We start from the raw sequence: 21,303 nt of genomic DNA, 5'->3' as shown, positions 1-21,303 counted from the left end.
TTGTGTCCCTAATCTCGGGAGTCTCCCTTCCATCTTCTATTTACTAGATCCCAGCTGTTCCAGCAAAGTATAACTTTACAGCTAACAATATTCTGATAGTAGTTTTATAATAGTAAAATATAATGTGTCAGGTCCAGGACTCCAATGTACCGATGTCATGCACAGCACATACATCAATTTAATAAACAAAATGTTCCTTTCTCAGAGGATATGCGATTACATCCATTATGAATGTAACAGTAAGGGGGGGAAACGTTTTGAAAGGAACAAAATAGTTTAAGATCAGTCCATCTGAATGTCATCCCTGCTTTGCACTTTCCTAAGTGAACTGGCAGGTGGAACTACAGTTTTAATGGGCATATATCTTTTGAGCGTTTTCTTTCCCAAAATCAGCAAGCTACAGTTAATTTGTATTTATTTGGGGGGGGGGGATAGGACATGCCAGTTCATCAGTAGCAACTCTGAACTCTATTATAAAGTAACAGTAGGGAACCTGACCAGGATTAATAGTGGTACTCAGTCCTGGGATTAGGTGGTGTCTGATTTCATGGATTTTAGGCCATCTGTTCTTCCCTCCTACATTTAGTTCTGCAGAACTATAAACGCACCTCTACCTCAGGGACTATAGAAAGGAATTAGAATTGTTCTGCTTTTCATTATCACAAGATTCAGTAACTCATTTCATTGTCAGGATAATCCCCTTTTACTCTTTCTTTTGCGCTTGTAGGGTATGCCAAAATGACAAATAAAATCCCAGATGTTAGAGACCTGATGAGGTCTCCACCTTTCCTTGAGTGTTGTGTTTAAGCTACTTGGGACACAGTGTCAAAACTGACAGGACCCTGATGCCTACACCCAATATTCATTATGGTTCGTTAGTGATTTGTATAGCTGTCTACAGGCTGAACTTCCACTTCAATCCTCGGTGGCCATTAAAATGTTTAGTTTGTCCTCTGGCTTTTACTGACAAAGAATTCATTTCCTATTGTTCAAGTGTTGGAAAGAGTTTACAGTTCTTTCTAAAAGTAACAAAGGTCTTCTGGGTGCTGTAAATGGATTGTTACTCTAGCATATTATTTTAGGTAGTCAAAATTAATTTGATGTTTTATTTCTCCTTAGGCTAACTTATAGATCTGAAAAATCCAAGGGCCATTGCAACATCTTAGTAGCGTTCTCTCATGAGAACCAGTTAATTCTCAGTTGGGGAAGAATGTTTTCTGCTCAATACTCATCATTAACCGCTCTGATTTCTAATATTTTGCAAATATTTCCACTGCACTACATTTTGAAGAATTTTGAAGAAATTCGGACTATTTTTTTATTTGTGTTGCTGAATATTTAAAGATAAAATATCTCACACAATAAAAACCACAACAGATGTTATTCTGAAGTGCAGCTATACAGTTCACTGCATTTCCTTCTCTAGCCCAAGGCACTTAAGTCCTTTCTGGCTAAAGAGGTTTGTTGTTTTAAATGGATCCTTTCACTTTGCAGAATGCATATATCACTACTCTTTCCTTCCACCTCAAGACCATTTAAGGACTAACTGTTTGCAAAATGTATTTATAGCTTTGCTTGCATAATTTTGAGGTGCACCAAAGGAAACTAAAAAAAAACACAACCCGCCATTTTTAGAAGGTTTATACAGTATAAATATTTTTATAAACAAACACCTAACTTTAACCACAAACTGGTTATAAGCAACACCTTAATTTTCTTTTATCGTGACGTATCTTACTTGCCTTTACACTAAACTAAAAAGGAAAAAGTTCCAAAATGCTACAACCTTTCCTCATAGTGGAAGTGGCCTAGGACCCACCAGTGGGCTATGGGCTTCAGTGTCACAGCCTGTCATGGGCCTCTTCTTCACTAGCCTGCCCCATCTCCTAGCTGTGCCATGGTATTTTTGGTTAGGCCACTGCCAGAACCAGCTACTGCTTGCATGCTGAGTAAAGCTGGTTGGATTACAGAGGGTTTTTTGGGGGGGAGGTGGAGGAGGGGGGGGTCTCCCTCCTCTGAGGGGAAAGGATAAGAGGAGTTTTGAAGAATATTAGAAAATGAGATAATAGTACTAATGCATTGTAAGTTGGAGCCATACAATATACACATCTATTTGACGTAGATACCCCTTGTTTGCATTGAAAAGTTAAATAATAATTAAAAAAAAAAGAAAAGAAAAGTTAAATAATAATTTTAAACAGAATATACATTTTTAAAAGCTTGGTATAGAACTCAAGACCCAATTCCATTTAAATAACTCCAATCTTATTTAATATCTGTATGAGGTCTCCGGGGGAGATCTCAAGGAGATTTGGGGTGAGGTGTTACCAGCATACTGATGATTCCAACTCTTTTGCTCAGTAACATCTGGATCAGAAGAGGCTGAGCAGGTGCTAAATTGCTGCCTGGATGCAGTCGTGGGCTGAATCTAGACAAGGCAAATATCCTATGGATGGGTAGTTAGTCCCCAGGTCCAGGAATGGATTGTGCACCAGCTCTGAATGGCGTTGCATTTCCTCTATAGGTGCATAGTCTGAGGACACTCCTATAGCCAGTTATTGCTGTCTCTAGGGACTCAGGTGACCTCAGTGGTTCAGAGTGCACAACACCAACTATGATTGTTCCTGGACAGGGACTGTCTTGCCATGGTGGCAACACTTTGTTTTTTGTTTTGTGCATTGCTCAGTTTGCAATATACAGTTGTGTTGTTTTAAATCTTATTTTCATCTAGCTTTTAGGAATGTTATTGTTTTTATGTAAACCACTTATTTTTTATTATTACATTAAGAATTATAAACATTTCACACATAAATATGAAACGTGATTAGCTCCAAGCGGAAGAACAGACTACCTAACCACAAGGCATGCGTCACCACTGTGTCTGTTTTGGAATTCTGCTAGCTTGAGTTTCTGCACACAGAAGACTCAAGCAGTGGCTCTGCAAGCAGGATCCCTCAGAACATGTTCTGCGGGTGGAATTTCTCTACATGGATCAAGGCGTTGTTGTCATTTTTAAAGAAAAAATATATAAGTTACAACTAGTAAAAGGAAACCACATTTTTCAGAATTATGAAAGTACAAAGTAGGACAAAAACCTAGCTATTAAAATTCCTGATTAAAAGGTCCTAATTAGTAATATCTGGGGGAAAATATTTTAATGCAAGGTTATCAGTTAATCAAAACTCTTTTAAAGTCATTAGTCGAGGTCATAAGCTCTTGTTTTTGCCTCCACGAAGGAGGAAACATGCCTACAACACATTCCCAAGCGAGGGTTTTAAAAATGGTTCTCGGCACATAAGATTCCTCTTACATTACAAACCAACTTCCATCTCTTACACAAAGACTCATCTGGAAAAAAGGCCTTTTACACTGTTTATAAAATACTGTCAAATAAAATTTGTAAAAAAACATATTTCACTAAAAATAGCTTGCGTAAGTAAGGGATTAGAGTAGTTTCTGCTGCTATAATTGTTCCTTTGTAGTTTTTTCCATGATGTTTTCTGAACAGCGCCTTTTGACTATGTTTATTAAAGTCAGCACATCAAAAAGGATCAAAGCCAATGCTAGTGAGAACTAAAATAAAAAACCAAGTGTGTTGTGTTGTCTCATGGGAGAATTATGCAGATTCAAGTAAACAAGTGCAAATTGTTGAGGTTTTAATGAACATTTTCTACAATTATTGAATCTGAAGTCATTCCTTATTATAACATCTGTACAGCAGATGGCCATTCTGTATAAAAGGCAAGCAATGCTATTTTGTCTGTTTTAACAGTCCATCTGAGATGACTACTTTTTGTCATTGTACGCCATTTGCTTCAGCAAATAATTCGTAAAATGCAGCTGCTGCAGATGGTCACCATAGTTATGCGATTGTAAAAACCCGAAACACAGTGAAGTATTTGTGTATTAGTTTCATATGCCAACATCAGCTCTATTCAGCTCAAAAGGTATATCCATAAAACTTGAAAAATAAAAAGGGGCCGACTGACATATTTTTAATATTATACTCTCTCTTTTTTTAGATGTAGCTACTGCAATTTTATGTTCAGGCAAACTACGCTTACCTGTGGAACTATATATTTCCACAGTAAAACTTTAATAAAAATATATATTCTATGGCAGTCCTATCTGAATTTTTTATCAGCTAATGTATAACTGAATGAAAAATCAATGCATTTATCCTATTGTTCCTATGAGTATTTTCTATTTTTAAAATTACACGAAATGCCTGAGATTAAAACACATGAAACATGCTTTGCTACTGATTAAAAACAAGAAAGTATTCATTTCATTAATTATTACAGCCAGACCAAGAAACTGCTGGGAGGTCTTTGGGTTTATTTGTTTGTTTTTTGATCAACTTCAAATTCATTATTGCTACAGTAAGAGAAATACGAAATCACTTTGCCTTTCCCTCTTCACAATCTGGTTAGTGATGTTCTTCCCCTTCAATGATTAATTTTCATTTTAATTAGGTCTGACACTGCTATGACTTTATTACGCGTTCTTACTGAATTAAAAACATTCTTGAGATTTGCATGCAGTTTGCTTTTAAATTCAGTCTTGCTCTCCTCCCTCATACCATGTATGTGTATGAGCATAACTGACTGCAGAAGAATGTGCTAGTTCTCACTGAAACGTTCAACCTGCATTTGGGCTGTGCCACTTCAGACTGCAGGTGGGCAGTCACTCACATGATGGGTTCCTCCCACCTGGACCCTTCCCCATCTGCAAAAAATTACCTAGCATGTCAGGGAGAAGGGCAGATTATAATGCTTCTCCCTTGCATATCAGAAAACTATGTGGAGGAGATTTCTAGAATGGAGGAATATGCCATCATCAATGGGAATCAATGGTTTGTGAGCTACTGTGAAGTCCCACTACAGCCACAGGAGCGAGGGCTACTGTCAGGTGTGGAAGTGGTTGCTCGCGAGTAACCAGGCAGGACTCCGACCTGTCTTTTACAGGTTTTATTGGTGCAAACGTTTTACAGTGCAGAACCCCAAAGTTCATGTCCGTCTTAGTCACTTGCAGGTTCTGGGAGCTGCCCCTTCCGGTTTCTCCCCCAACATAAGAACTTAGACACCCCAAATCTCCGCCTCCCCTCCTTACGTTTCACCCCTCTGCGCAAGCTGGGTGACGGAAATGGCATGTCTGTTTCCTGGCCAGCCGGGCTAGGTGAGGCACTTGGGCTCTCAGTCGCATCTTCGAGCCCTCTCCTCGCCTGGCTACCCCCTTCCCCCTCTGCTCCACTGGAGGTGTGGCTTCCCTCACCACTGGACAAGGAGCTGCTCCTCAGCAGCGTCAGAGGCTCTCTGTATTCCCCTGCCCCCCTCCCCTGTTCCAATGGCAGTCCCCTGACAGCTACCAATCCTTTCCCCCACACTGCATAGCACCACCTCACATTTCTCTTCCAGGCAGGGGCAGAAGGCAGATGGTGGCAGCAGCTGCTACTTGCCATTGATCTTCTTTTGCCTGCCCAAAGAAATGAAATGGTGAGTGGCAACATCTGTTAGGAGCAGCCACCACAACTCATGAGGAAAGGGGCACAGTCTGTTTGCTTTCCCAAGCAAGCCACTGAGCAAGTGGTAATGGTGGCTAGGAAAAGAAGCCACCTTGTGCTCATCTGTCTGATTCTCTGGGCCACGACTGTTGCTCCTGGTCACCACTGCCACCTGCCAACTTGGGTGAGTGGGCACATGAGTGAGGGTGACTGTCAAGCTGCAGTCACTTGGGCTTAAGTCTTGCAGATGAGGATGTGCCTTCAAGACCCGGAACCAGGTCTGGGTACAACCCACCCACTCACTAGGATTATGTTGTCAAAACAGATGGATGAAGTTCAAGAAACAGTGATACCTACTGCTCAGCCTGCCAAATTGCTCTTCACAGCCTCATATAGAACAGGACGGACCCTGGGCTTGGAGATAGAGGGACTTCTTGTAGAAACTGAAACATACCAGACGAGCAATAACGCAAGAGAAGCTGAGGGAAAGCGTTTGAAAAGGACAATCGGAACTGACAAGATGGGCTCATAAGTACGTTAATATGTTAAGAATGCCGTGTATTCTTTCCTGCCGGTGGTCTTTCATGCTACAATTGAGACACAACTAGAAAAGGGTGGGAATGCCTTAGCTCCTCTTGTCTGTACAGCAGTTTATTAATGGATAAAAATTATTTTGGCCTCTAGCACTTCCACAGTCTTTCATGTTCTATGAACCTTAAATTTTTCATTTTTAACTTTTAAAACAATAAAAAGTGCTAAGATTTATTGGCCCGAGAAGGAAGATTCCTGATGAAAAAGCTATAAATCACCTCGCTTGGCCTGGAACTTATATTTCTCAGCTACAAATCGCTATCTTTATCTCTTAAGCTACTTATGCCAACTCACTAAAACCTGGCCAATATCCAGTGAGGAAAATGTACAATTTAAATGACTTTTATTATGAGATTCCCCAACATAGCATTAAAAAATAGCACTAAAGCCAAACGCTGAATGATAAACCACTTATGATCCATGCTTTTCAGTTAAGCTTTGTGTTCTTCCAATAATTAATGGAATTAGTGGAGAAAATTTGGAACTTGATTTCATAATTTCATCATGGATTCCGTCCCCCCCCCAAAAAGGATGGTTGAATTATCATTTTTTTAAAAAAATAAATCTATGGCATATTGATTTAGTTAGTATATGCTAAGTAGTATTTCATCCCCGGTTCAGTACGCTTCCAATATTTCAATAAAAGACCAAATGTTCTACGGTTGTTTGGACTTAACAGCTATGGTTTATTATTATGGGAATGACCCTTGATGAGACTCCATCTCATGTGACCCCCTCCCCTTTCTTTGAGCATTTTTGGCAAAGGAACTGGAAGTTTTTGCTTCTTCTTTTGACTAACTGCAGCTCGTTGTCTTGTTGGAATAAAGACAAACTACAATTTGTCTTATCTGTGTTTTATATAAACAAGTCAACAGCAAACCTTTGCTTACACAGCCAGCTTGCCTTAATAAACTATGGTTAAGATCAACCATAGTTTGTCCTGGTTTGGACAAAATGACAAGCTGCTATTAGTCAAAATTGGAAGCCAAAGCTCTCTGATCTTCTCTTTGTGGCTGTGCCACAATAGGAGAAGTGGCAGCGGAGTGTATGAGCTCAAGGTTTGTCTAGAGTTGTTCCCATAATGGCAATCATAGTCCATTGTTTTATTGAACAAACGGGACAGATGTCTCAAATTCTGTTGGGTGATATTCACATGCCACTCACTAGGCTCCAGGAAAACCAGGTCACAGGAAAAAGGGAAAGACCACAGAATTGTGCACACTCCTCAAAGCACTCCACACTCTCGTTGGATATTTGACATCAGTGAACCAGATCAGAATGAAACCTAGTACACTCATAAGCCCAATTCATGTGTAATCGTGTAACGCTAGAATGAAGGAAGTGAGGCCTTCCAGATAAAAACTATCATCAAATCTGATGATTGGCAGTACTGACTGTTGAGAGATGGAGTCTAACAACCTCTGGAGGGTCACAAATTCCCCAGCCCTCATGGCTTAACATTGTGAGAACATCCTGCAGTAGCCTCAGGCATACATGTTCATCTCTTCATTCTTCTCTTTATGCATCAAGGGGAACAATTGAAAGCTTCCACGTTTAGTTTTGAATTAACCACAGTTTTCCATTATATCTGAATCTGTGGGAACACATGTTTATTTTTGCTGTGGTTAGTCTGAATAATTCAGGCTCTGAAACTGCAGCTAGTGGATTTGAACTAGTTGGTTTAAATAACCACAGGTAGAATAGATTATGGTTTCCTGTGTCTGGGCACCACAAGAAACTGATTTATTCAACATTGAAATTCTCCTATTGTTCTTGAAATGCTAAACTATGGTTTCACATTTTGTCTGAACTGATCCAGAAACTCACTTAAATTATCTGGTTAATTTTTGCACTGGGTTAGTACTAACAACTAATGCCAAACCTAGGTAGAAAGGTGGTGGTGGTAACAATTAATATGTGCAAGAGGGGAGGCACAAGATCACATGGACCAATCTTCCGAGTTCTAAACCTTCATTTATCTGAACTGGGCCTATGATGGCGAATTGTACTGATCCTCTGAGCACATAGTAGATACCACAAAGTTTCTTAGAACACAGTCATGGGTGTCATTCATACACATATAATGCAGGAGCATATTCAATAAATCAGTTGGTACTTTTATATGCTATTGCATCTTATGGAGCCAATTTACTCAAGTTGATAGCTCGCAAATTAATCAATATAAACAAATTGTATTCTAGTTCAGAGTCCAAAGCATTATTTCCGTTTCAAGCACATATATTATTTTAAATTATTTTAGCAGTTTCCTCAATGTAACTAAAGCATACACATATTCTGACATGCAAATTAAATAATAAGCAGAATTAAAGTTCTGTTTTCAGGGATCAAATCTAAGCAAAATTGCATAAACCACAGGTGAGCCATGGAATAAAATTGTTTCTAGAGATCTCTTGCATTTAAGTACTGGAAATGGGAGCAACAGACAGTCATGTCAATCCACTGGTACTACCAGTGCCTTGTGTCTAATTCAAGTTGCTTCTATCTCAGCATTCTCATGATACCACTGTGATAAACAAGTATGACTTAAAATGTTCTTACCTTTGCTCTTCGAGCTAGCTTTGACACTCAAATTTCCACTGAGATTTGATAAAGATGTTAATAGGCAGGGTTTCCTAGGATCTGGACGAGTTTCCATAGAAATGACAATCTGAGTGGTGTGGATAGAAACCTTCTGACAAAAGGAAATGCCCATCCATAAGTTTTCTTGGGATGCCTTTTGTCCTCCATCACCATGGTCTTCAGAGTCAGAAATCTGGCTTTTGTAACACTGGGATGTTAATGTGTCATCCTTCTTTGGAAGGCTATCAGCTGCTGAAGCATTTTCCTCCTGAGTCTCATCATCACTTTTGCTTCTGATCTTTTTCAGAAATTGTTTTATTTGATCCAACTTGACAAAGCTCAAATTTGCTTTCAGAGGCTTTGATATATCCACATTTATCTCCGCTGTGGGACAAATAGGAAAGTAGGGGTGGAGAGAGAAATTTGTCTTAACCATTTCCCCCCCTATAAAAATTATGCATCCTAAACAATTACTTAATTTACTGTAAAATGAAAGTTCAATCCAACTGCTTTTCAAAGAAGGTAATAACCTGGCTTCCTACTTCAAAGTTAATTAATTAGCGGACTTCACTTCGTCATGTTTATTAATTTCAATGAACCTACTCTGAGTAAAACATAGTTGAATACAACCCAAATTCTTCAGCAATCTGTTCTTGGCTAATTGCATTTATAATTTCATAAATATTCAAAGTGCAGCCCTTCCAGCAAATGTTTTAACAAAACACATAATGAGAAGAACATTGTTTTGCAGATGGGGGGGGGAATTATGTAGTAAAAGTGTTGGGAATCCTTAAAGTAAAACTATGCAAAGGAAAAATTGTGGTTATGCTGCTTCTCCTCCAGTCCTGCTGCAGTCCTGCTACCCAGAGGTAAGCCATGGCTTGACTTTGCATTACAGTTCTTAATTCGTTCCGGAGGTCCGTTCTTAACCTGAAACTGTTCTTAACCTGAAGCACCACTTTAGATAGTGGGGCCTCCTGCTGCCGCCGGAGCACGATTTCTGTTCTGATCCTGAAGCAAAGTTCTTAACCTGAATCACTATTTCTGGGTTAGCGGAGTCTGTAACCTGAAGCATATGTAATCTGAGGTACCACTGTACATCTAAACCTGAGTTCATGGTTTGTTTCACTTTAGACCAAGTGTGGAGAAGCTTTGGCCCTCCAGATGGTGATGAACAACAACTCTTGTCATTCCTGGCCATTGGACATGCTTGCTGGGGCTGACTGGAGTTGTAGTTCAGCTACATTTGCAGAGCCAAGGGTTCCCCACACCTGCTTCAAACAACCCATGAGCTTTAGCCAAAGTTTGTTCTTGATGTACGGCTTGTGGGGGGGGGGAGAGAGGAACCATGAACCTGAGCTCAGCTGTAATGCTAAACCAAACTATGCCTTAGTCCCAGGTAACATGGCAACAACAGGACCAGAGAAGCATCACAGCACAAGTTTTTCCTAGGACTATCCACATGCTCCCATAGTCACACTTAGCCATGGTTTAGTTTAACTTTATGTGTGAACTGGACCACAGTCTGGACCAAAGGTTTCCTTTCTGGAAGTTCACGTTACTAAACTGCCAAACAGCCTTTTAAGCTTTCCTGAGGGACTGCTGAAAATCTTCAGTGTGCTCATGCTCCTTACTGGATTGTAGACATCAGGGACGCGGACTTAGAAAAAATATTGGGGGGGCCCGGGAAAGCTCATGAATAATAAATAAGCTCATGAATATACAAATAGAGTGGCTCCGGCCCTAAATAGGGCAAGCCACGCCCCCCCCCAGCCAGCCGATTGGCTGGCTGGGAGGTGTGGCCAGTCGGGATTCCCCTGTTCTCGCGGGATTTCCGGCAGTGCCTTGGCAGCCGGGGCTCTCCGATTAGGGCGCGCGGCTGGCTGGCTGGCGAAGGAGCAGGTGCGGAGGAGGCGGGGGACGGCGGCGGCGCTCTACTGGAAGGGCGCCCGCCCGAGATTATTGGGGGGGCTGAGCCCCCCCCAAAATTTTTTTGAGGGGGCTCGAGCCCCCTCAAGCCCCATGGAGTCGGCGCCTATGGTAGACATTATTCCCATTTAACTATTGAATTCAAAATCTCAGTTCTTCATAATCTTTTTGCCAAATTGGAACTGGAACATGCATACTTGGAAGTTTATCTGATGCCAACTGAACTTGCTTCCAATGTAGTGTCTGTAGGGAGGTCGTTCTAGTTGTTCACCTGATGCTATCTGAGAGGTATGTTCCTTAACGATATCTTTAAAAGTGTGTAATGTGAAAAGCTTGCCTCTTTTCTCCTTTTCTTCTTGATCCAAATGTTAAAGCTAACAATCTTGCCCAGCCTTTCCTATTGCTTATACATGATGCTGGAATAATGATACAATGAACCAAAGACCTATCCTATACTTTTATTTCATTTATTTTCTTGGCCATTATTCTTCTCCAAGCCCTGAATTTCTATTTTAATTGTCCAGCTCTTGATGCTCCCATTCATTAAAATAATTTCTCTGTTCATTTTAGTTCAGCTTCCTCCATTGTTCAAGTCATGTCAGTATTTCTCAAATATTCAGTATTTCTCAAATTCAGTATTTCTTAAACTTGGGTCCCCAGCTATTGTTGGACTACAGCTCCCACCATCCCTGACCACTGTCCTGCTAGCTAGGAATGATGGGAGTTGTAGTCCAACAACAGCTGGGGACCCAAGTCTGAGAAACACTGCACTAAGCCAAATTATTGCTTAGCATGATGCAGGCTCAGGGAAAGGAGATTGAGATCTTTTTGCAGCTGTGCTGCACTGAGTTAATCCATAGTTTCACTTAAGAGTCCCCCAGACCAGGGTTTAGCTCTCCCAGACCAACCTCAAGCCATAAACCGTAGGGCTTGGTTGCAGCATGTGCTTAATCTGGAGAGAGCTAAACCACAAGCCTTGGCTTTGATGACATGCTAAGGCAAGCAGTGTCTACGTTCAGCATGGTGCAGCAGCAAAATTACCAGAGGAGAGTGAAGCAGCCTCTAACTCCTCTTCAGGAAGCTGTACACTCATGTGTTCATTTATTTATTGAATATAACTTATATACCACTTTACACCAGAGGTTCATTATTAGCCGTGATTTAGTTTAGCGTATCCAGGTCACTGTGGAATCTATCAGAATGGCAGAGGAGGAAGGGAACAGAAGAAGACAGAAACTCGTTCTTTTTGCTTCCCACTGTTGGTATTTTCACTATCCTACTTTGCAAGTACATATGGAAAAAGCAGTATGTACCATCACAATCATGATCCATTACAATCATGATTTGCTCCTTCTTGGATAAATATTCTGGGGGCTAAGGTAGCTGTAGCTGTGGAGTATGAATTGGTGAAAACTATCTCCCTTTCCCTCTATCAGCTGAGTCATCCACTGGATCTAAAGCCCTCCAGTTCACCAACTGAAACACCCAAGGAATACAATTAAGACCCTCATCCATAATTCAGCAACAATTAATCTATCCAAAAAGTGAAAACCTAAAAGCTCAAGAGCTTTTGGGGTGTGAAGAGAGACACTTGATGAAAACAAAAGCAAGACTATGAAGATTGTGAAATCTCATATGGATGGAGAAGGTACAATTTCTTGCTGTTTGAAGCATTTCCTAGAACTATGCTTTGCAACAACTAAAACCATACCTGTGTTAGTGAATATTTACTATCTGGCACAGTTTTCTTCATTCTATTAAGAAATGCAGCTATCCAATTACGTCACTATTTCAAAAACCTATTTGTAACAAAGCAATGAAAAAAAACCCCTACTGGAGTGTTCGAGTGTTTTTGCAAATGACCCTAAGTTAATTAGAAAAGTCTGCACCCCGGTCAGTTCCCCTTCTCACATGTCAGCTCTCATTAAATCAAAAAATTCTCATTTCAAAGTTAACCAACACCATGGTTAACAAAACTGTTAAACTGGGATCAAGTGGGCACATTCCTAGGTTTATATATGATGTCATGCTAAGCAGCCCACAGCTGAACTCGCAAAAATATGAATGATTTTTCAATATAGTAAGTATCTGATCTAATGCTAATTCTCTCTCTATAGGCTAACTGTGCTGGGAACAGGTGGCCCTGCTTTCAATTATGGAGGGCTAACATGCCAGTGTGAGGCCTGGATTAGTTCACCTTCTCACAGGGAATTTGCCTCGGTTGGGAATGGATTTATTATGGCTTCACACATGGAATGGAGCTCATGTCAACTGAGGGCAGTGACACATCATACGATTCAAATTAACCTGCTGTGGACTGTTCCGCAGGGCTGAGGCTGTGTATTAAAATGACGACATTTTAAAACAGCTTGAAAGAAACCAGGATTGTCGAAGTGCAATGGTTCCAATTTGTTCCAACTAATCTATCACCTGCTGGAGATATTATTGTAGTGAGTTTCTGGTAGCTGCTATTTTCCAGGTTTCTCCAAACCACTGACCTTGCTAATGGGTACAATTGTTGCCTTTGGAGGTAAAGGGGGAGGGAACCCTACAAAGTGCTTTTTTATGTATGGCGAGAGGTATGTTATTCATCACAACATGCGACCAACAGAAGTGGGGGAGGGGGAAACCTAGACAAACAAACCTCTTGCAGCCTCTTTGCTGAAAGATAAAACAGAGTCTACCATATTCCTTAATTTGACTGGATAAAATGTTGTACGTAAAAATAACTCATACAGCTAAAATTTGATGAACTTAATAATTTCATACATACAGGTCATTCCAAGAAAACGACAAGGGCGTGCATTTTGGCAGAAGAAAGCTTGCATTTTTCTTAGACTTGGAATTAGTAACTATTAGGTATATTAAACTTTATGAATTGCTGAGAGTTTTTGTAATATATTTTCACAAAGACTGGGATAAAGTATGCCGGGAAGCCAAAACATTCCCAAATTTGATGTTTTCATCTTTGAAAAATATTAAGTTATCTATTAGAAAGAACAGTGAGGTAATAAAACAATATGATAATCGCCATTGTGGCCAGTAACAATTAGCTGACCAACAAGGGCTTAATATAACTTTGTATCTTTTCAAATGCAGTTCACAACTATTAGTCTGCAAATAGAGAACAACATGGTGCATGTTAAAGTAGAACTTTAAAAGCTACCAGCTCATGTACAAAAGGACAACACTTGTGGATGTGCTAAATTTAAGGATGTTTGTTTAAAAATAAACTACAGTTTGGTGACTGAGGCCTCCTTCTTTCTCTCTCTCTCTCATACATTAACCTAGCAGCATGCAAGTCCCTTCTCAGTGTGTGCAAATGTACTTAGTATAGATGTGGAGAGAGAGGGGGAGGGGGAAGGAGACCTCAGGGAAGTTCTCTCTCTCACTACAAACAGGTAATGTAAATTTAAGGAGGCAAATCTTTCGTAGACACATTTGCATTTATTAGTATAAAATGTCACATAAAGTGAGTTACATGCTAGCCTACAGCATAAAAACTGGAATCTTGAATAATTTTCTCCTAAGTATTTTACAAATGAATGGAAAAACACAGTACAGCTTGACATTTATTCACTCTATAAATTTTGAGATAATTGGAATTTATTTTGCTAGCATTTGTAAGAGTTTGTAAGAGTTTGCTAGCATTTGTAAGAGTTGAAATAAAAGTTCTGTAAAACAAATTTAGTTTAGTTGTCCCTACGGTAATCAATAATAAATGTATACATCTTGGAATATTTATAGTTGTGATATAATTTTAAGGAATTATTTAACATAAACCATCAGTCCACATTTAACATAAACCATCAGTCCCACATTGAGGGACGCGGTTGGCACTGTGGGTAAAACCTCAGCGCCTAGGACTTGCCGATCACATGGTCGGCGGTTCGAATCCCCGCGGCGGGGTGAGCTCCTGTCGTTCAGTCCCAGCTCCTGCCCACCAAGCAGTTTGAAAGCACAATTAAGTGCAAGTAGATAAATAGGTACCGCTTTCTAGCGGGAAGGTAAACGGCGTTCCGTGTGCTGCTCTGGTGCCGGTTCACCGGAGCAGCTTCGTCACGCTGGCCACATGACCCGGAGGTGTCTGCGGACAGCGCTGGCTCCCGGCCTCTAGAGTGAGATGAGTGCACAACCCTAGAGTCTGTCAAGACTGGCCCGTACGGGCAGGGGTACCTTAAAAAATCAGTCCACATATTTATACAATGGCACACAACTTAAATACCAGCATCTGTAGGGATGTATTTACTCTCTTTATTGACTATTTATATGGTCATGTTGCCCTATGTGTGGAGTGCCACCTAGATTATTTTGTTTAGGTCATTTGAAACTTGCTCCATGCATGTGGGTTTTCAAACAGCCCAGATCAACTCCTGGCTGAGGGTTCCATACCTGTTTACTGTGAATTACTACTGATACCATTTTTTCAAAAACTACACTAAGGGCTTATCTAGACTTCCTTTTGCAATCTGCTTTCCGAGCACAGGTCTGTGATTTCCATGTCCATGTCTGAGTGGGGCTTTTTTCCTTTCCTCCTGCTGCTTTCTCTGGGAAAACTCGCTGTTTACTGCAGAATTGGAACAAATAGCAATCCTTGGGAAAACTGATGGACAAAAAGCCCACAATCGGACACGAAACTGGGAAGCACAGACTTGGTTACCCAGTGAACGCTAACGGTTAAGAGAAAGAGGGGGACTTTGAACCTTGCCTAACTGTTGCTTGCGCCTCTTCCTTTGCAAGAGTAATAATAACGGTATGCTTACCTGGTCCATTGAGGAAGTCTTTAATCTGCAATGAGATGAGAGGAGGTGGGATGCCGCTTTTAGCATCAATTTCCCCTGCCACTGTCTGTAACCATGTCTTGCAATAGTCCAGAGTTTCTGGGAGAGTTTTTCCAGGGTCTACCACAGTGAGAAGAGTCTGGTTATGACATGTTGCTAATACGACAACCAACAATGTAATAAAGTAGTGAAGGGAAGTAATGTGCATTCATAGCTTTTAAAAATCTATGGCTGGCTCATATACCATCTAGTTTATATAGATAAAGTCCTGGTTCATGTGACACAGTAAGGAAAATTGCAGGTTGATGGGAGAGTGAGAAGTGGTGGCCTCCTGGAAAGGAACTCACAACTGCTTTTCTCCTCCCTGGTCCTTTCTGCTCCAGTGCAACACCAAGTGTCCAAACCAGGCTTGTGATTATATGGTATCTACTCACCAACCACAAACTGTAGCCAAGAACAAACCTTTACAACAACTCATGGTTAGGGGGGAGAGAACTAAACCATGGGGTCTGTCTTTGAGCCCACACATTCAACCAGCCCTGGTAAACCATGGTTTGGCTTACTTTGTCTTTCAAACCAGGCCACAGTGTACACATATATCTCATATAAATACTATAATATGGCTGGAGACTATGGAACATGTAATGCTCTTCTGTCCCAACTGGACAGATGAAAGATCTCGGTTCCTAACTCCTCTCGTGAACAAGCTTCATCTCCCAATCCAGCCTTGGATAGTGTCCCTTCTTCTGCAGGATTCTGACCGTTGGATTACCGAGATGACAGCTAATTTCCTGCTTAGTGTGATGAAGAGGAAAGCGGCACCAACTCCTTCCTCAATACCACAGATGTAGTCGATACGCCGCACAATCAAACCTGTTTTTTGTATTCTCTGTCACTCAATGTTTTAAATCTCCCGTTACCTTTGTTATCCCCATTTTCTCAAAGTATTCGCCCAGAATGGCATACACTTTTATCTCCCCACCCCCATTTTATGTTGTTATTTCTATGCATATTATGCTATGGCCGCATGGCTAATGCAATAAAATCATTATATATTGTTTGTTTACTATAATATGATAATTATAGAAATGGCTGCATATCATCAGATACTACCAACAAATGTTTAAAGGTGCCATGTATAAACAGTTAAGTTCAGTGTAACTAATAGGTGCCTATTAACCGTGCATTCAAAATAGGTCTATGATCTAATTTCTAACTCTATTAGCAATGCATTCAAAATTTTGTAGCATTCTTTTCAAAACGATAAGCACAAAAGTAAAAGCAAGCAAATAAGAAAAGGAATAAACTATAAACAAGCCTTAGAGATCAGAAAACCACATGTTTGGAAATGCAGTAGAGTGGTTCTACTTATGGGTTATTTGATACAGTTTGCAGTTTCACTGACATTGCAATCCCCTTTTACTACTAGGCTTTTGAAGTTAACTTCAGTAGCTTTTCCTCTTGGCCCTCTTTAATGAAACCCCTTTGCTCAATCCTTAATATTCCCAATTGTGACTAAAAGTTCACATTTGGTACTTTTCAGTTCTCTGTCTTTCTTCATGTCCTGGACAATGTATATGAGAAATCAGCACTGCGTAAAACTTTTAAAATCTATGGCAACCCACAGTCTTTGTTATAATATTTCTATTGGGTGTTTTGTTTTCTGTTCTTAAGTAGCTGCAGTGCTTAAGCATTAAAAAGAACCGCTTTAAGAATTTTAGCCACAAAATTGTTTCATTCTGGCTTAATCCCACACTGCATTACCACCATGACCCTTAATCCTCTTTTGTTCTATAGTGAAGCTTGCAGAGAATACTGCTCCCTGATAGTCAGATAATTTAAATATGTTACCAATAGCTTTATTAACAAATAGGATGCGGTGCTTTCTTTTCAAGTACGGTAGTTTCATACTTTTGCTTATAGTCAACATATGGCAGTGTGGTATGGACATATAAAAGTCTGTTTTGGAATGCATTTCTTGACTTAATCACAGGATTGCTATATAACCTGGCAGATATTGAACCTTGTGTAATTTCAAATAACATACTGAAACCAAGTAATTGTGACTTCAGTTCTACATGGGAAGTCAAAGGTTAAACTAAAAGTTAGCACATTCCTCTGTCAGTTTTTCAATATCATTATTTGATCAATATTCAGGTCTTGATTTTACAACACTGTGCAAGCTTGCACTATATATTTTACAATAAGCTCTTCCTTTTCTTTCACTTAAAATTACTTCCTGCTCCACTGGTAATTACAAAAGAATACAATACTGGATAGCTTAAAGGCATTTTCTGCATAGAATGCCCTTCAGCACCAAGATTGGGTGTTTTGTTTTGTAAAATCAACCCTTCAAGTTCATTTTATTTATTTCCAATATTCGTATACAATTTTCATCAGAATAGATCACAAAGCAAAGAAAAAACAAAAATGCATATGTAAAACAGTATTGCATTGAAAACTTTAAAATCCAGAAATAGTATATAAAACATCAACTACTTTTGCCTTTTTAAAGGTGTCAATAAGATTAGAATTGATCATCAGATACTATAGATAGTACTAGAGAATTAAATTTGTCGTACTGCAATACAATTATGCTAGGTTACTTTCTATGAGCCCTTAAATTCAAATTCTCATTCTCTCTGTGCGTGTACCTATAAAATCAAGTGTATCTGTTTAACTGACAAATTAAAAAATAACAACTCATTAATATTCACCTGAGAGTTCTTAAATAATTCAAACTACTGATTTTTCAACAAATGTATGTTTCATAACAGTACATGCATGTTGTTCTTAACCTTTAAAACATCTGAATTGCTCCATGTAAAATGGAGTGCTTGCTGTGGAGCAGTACAATTGTTCTTAGGGCATCTTTCTTTTAAGCAGTACTGCCTTAAAATAGGGCTGCCATACACCCAGATTTTCCCAGACATTATTGGGATTTCAAAGGCAGAATTGATTTCCTGGGAGAATTTCTGAAAGGTGACGCTTTGTCCTGGATCAATCAAAAAATTGCATTTTTGTAAAAAAACACACCACAAAACCCCCCACAACCCTATAGAATACAGCAGATGTAACATTAATTAAAGGAGGGTATCCATTAGACCTGTCAATCCCTATTAAAAATTTGGAGATTGATAAAATGGATAATTAACAAACTATGTCTGAAGGAGAAATTGCATACGTTCACCGATTCTGTCTGAGAAACATATTCCATTTATTTTCTAATGGAATATGCTTCACAATTTTGTGATAAAGAAAAAGATTACTGGGAGGGCACATAATCTGAATAACCTGATGATCTGTGTTATATCAAAACCATCATCCTAATGAATCATGGATAAACTAGTGAAAAGCATGATTAAACTAGAATTATAGAACATGTCGATGTGCTGTGATTTCAGCACAGGGAAGTCTTGCCTCACCAACCACTTAGAATTGTTGTATCAAAAAATTCAAAATGTAAAACAGAGGAGGAATGGCATCTTAATGGTACAGCTCATGTTCTGTATACAGAAGATCCCAGTCACACTTAAGTTAACAGGATCAGGTAGCAGATTTCATGAAAGTTCACCGCTGGGAGAGATCCACTGCCAGTCAGAGTAGACAAAACTGGGGCAGATGGGAGAAGTCCAACCCGATATAAGGCAGCTTTCTATGCAGCTGGTGCAGTCTATGAATAAGTAGGTATTTTATATTTAAACTTTCAAAAAGCTTTTGACAAAAGTCATTCAGATTCTTAAGGGGGGGGGATATTAGCACTCATAAAGGCAGGAAGACATGCTGATGCATTATTAGTACGACAGAATTAAGAAGCAGAGATTAGGAATAAATTGACAGTGGAGAAAAGTAGCATTTCCTATCATATTAGCAGAGAGAAAGAAATAGTAACTTCCTCCTCCAGTGTCCCAACCTATCACACCAGATCAGGAACAAGCTGCAACGGCTTCTTTATAGAACATCTGTGGTGTATGTATTATCACACTTCCATATGAGGAGCTTCCTTGCTGTCTTCAGCTTCAGGGCAGCTCTGCCCACAAGCTAGACACACACACACACACACATTTTCCTCTTTCAGAACCCTGCATTTTCTTTAGAAGATACCACTTTCCCCCACAAAGTACTAACAGATGATCCATCAGACCCGAGCTGCAGGAATTGGCTTGAATATTAATGTTACTAACTGAATTAAATGATTTAAACAATGTCATGCACAGTTCTCAATGACATATTTTCTGGTAATAAATAATACATGCCAAATATCCCTGAGATGTGTGTGGCAAATCTAATTTTTTTTTAAACCGCCAAACGCTGACGCTGACACGATAGGATGACCACATTCCTCAGGAGTGATGGAATAGTGCAGTGTTTCCCAACCTTTTTTGGGCAAAGGCACACTTGTTTGATGAAAAAAATCTCACGGCACACCACCATTACAACCCCGTGACATCAGGGCGCAGCGTCACGCCGGGAGGGACGCACGAAAGTGAAAGTTTTCAATTTTTTCCCCTCCCCCTTGCCGGGGAACCTCCAAGCTTTGGGGGTGGGGGGGGAGGAGGCAGCAGAGCGAGGGACTGAGGGACGGCGGCAGCTGAGGCGGCGGCTGTTGTGGTGGTGGCGGCGATAGCGGGCGGAGGAGGGGGCGGCGGCGGGGCCGAGGTGGCCGGCGGCGGCGGGTGGAGCAGGAGGGCGGCCGAGGCCGGTGAGGGAGTAGGGTTGCCCGGGGCTTGAGGAGCCGTCGCCGGGAGTTGCTGCTGCTGTTGTTGCTGCTGCTGCCTGGACATGCCGGCCTCCTCCTCGTCCGCTGTCTCGCGCTCCTCCCTTTTGCGCGCACTGCCCCGCCGCCGCCCCATTGGCCGGGTCCTGTCAGCTGATCCTGTGTTATTTCCTGTGTGTGTGTGTGAGGGGAGAATGGAGAGAGAAACCTCGGCACCACCACCGCGGAGCCGCCCCCGGCTCGACGCGGATCCTCGCCGCCGCCGCCTCTCACCGCCCGACTCGCCCACCTCCCTCCCACGGCACACCAGCCAACGTCTCACGGCACACTAGTGTGCCGCGGAACACCGGTTGGGAAACACTGGAATAGTGAGTTTTGACCACAAACCCTGACAATTATGAGACAATTAAAACTTATTGGAGCCACATCATTGCTTTGTTTGGTCAAAGTAAAGCCACATTTATTTTTCTTAGTAGTCTGTGCTTTAAGGGTTGAAGTTTTGAAAATAAAGCCAATGAAATACCGCTAAATAAGCCACCACAAGAACGGCTTTGATGCAATACTGGTTACTTGATAAAATACCTTAATTTATTTAAATCTGGTTGTTTGTTTATAGGTTTAAATAGTTAAGAGGCACCACAGACATGGGCACAAAGAGGAGAGAGATGGCAATGGGCAGATGGACTAGATACAAAGCTGACACCATTCGAGCAAGTGGCCAAACAGTAGCATGATAAGTAAGTGTCTGTGTCTGGTTGCTAGAATTACCATTAGTCCTCTTTACAGTGGAACTCAGAATTCAGAAACTTTCGTGAACAGAAAGTATTCCAAAATGGAATAGTTCATGGCTGAAGCATTCAATTTATTGATTAATCTAGATTCTAGATGCCAGTAAAGTCCTGCAAACAGGGAAAATTACCTGCCTGATGACCATACACTAGACCCATCTGAGGAGCACATGCTATTACATATACTAGTGATGCTGCTTTAAAATGCTCCTGTTACATCTCAGAAGAGAGAAAGAAAAGTGTGTATGGTCCCCATTGTTGTCATCACCATTTATTCCTTATAAAAGTATTAAAAAGATACTTAGTGCTATACACTAATACAGCACACAGGCCCTGCCCACATGTTCAAAATCTAAACTACACAAAAAGAGAGGGGATTTTAGAGGCAAGGTGAAAACTTTGCACTTGCTGGGT

The 21,303-nt window shown here is 40.5% G+C and overlaps 1 protein-coding gene across 5 annotated transcripts in view; it reads right to left on the bottom strand.

Moving 5' to 3' along the window:
- VPS13B (vacuolar protein sorting 13 homolog B) overlaps nucleotides 1-21,303 on the bottom strand; it is a 368,427-nt gene that overhangs the window by 103,978 nt on the left and 243,146 nt on the right. For all 5 annotated transcript variants that reach the window (XM_082235378.1, XM_082235375.1, XM_082235376.1 and 2 more), the window contains exons 35-36: nucleotides 15,367-15,504; nucleotides 8,654-9,058 (exon numbers count right to left, since the gene is read on the bottom strand). In XM_082235378.1, coding sequence (XP_082091504.1) covers nucleotides 8,654-9,058; nucleotides 15,367-15,504 — 543 coding nt within the window. The remainder of the gene's footprint in view (nucleotides 1-8,653; nucleotides 9,059-15,366; nucleotides 15,505-21,303) is intronic.

This window comes from Podarcis vaucheri (genome assembly GCF_965113315.1).
Source record: "Podarcis vaucheri genome assembly, chromosome: 8".
Classification (NCBI taxonomy): Eukaryota; Metazoa; Chordata; class Lepidosauria; order Squamata; family Lacertidae; genus Podarcis; species Podarcis vaucheri.
This window is presented reverse-complemented; position numbering and strand designations above follow the sequence as displayed.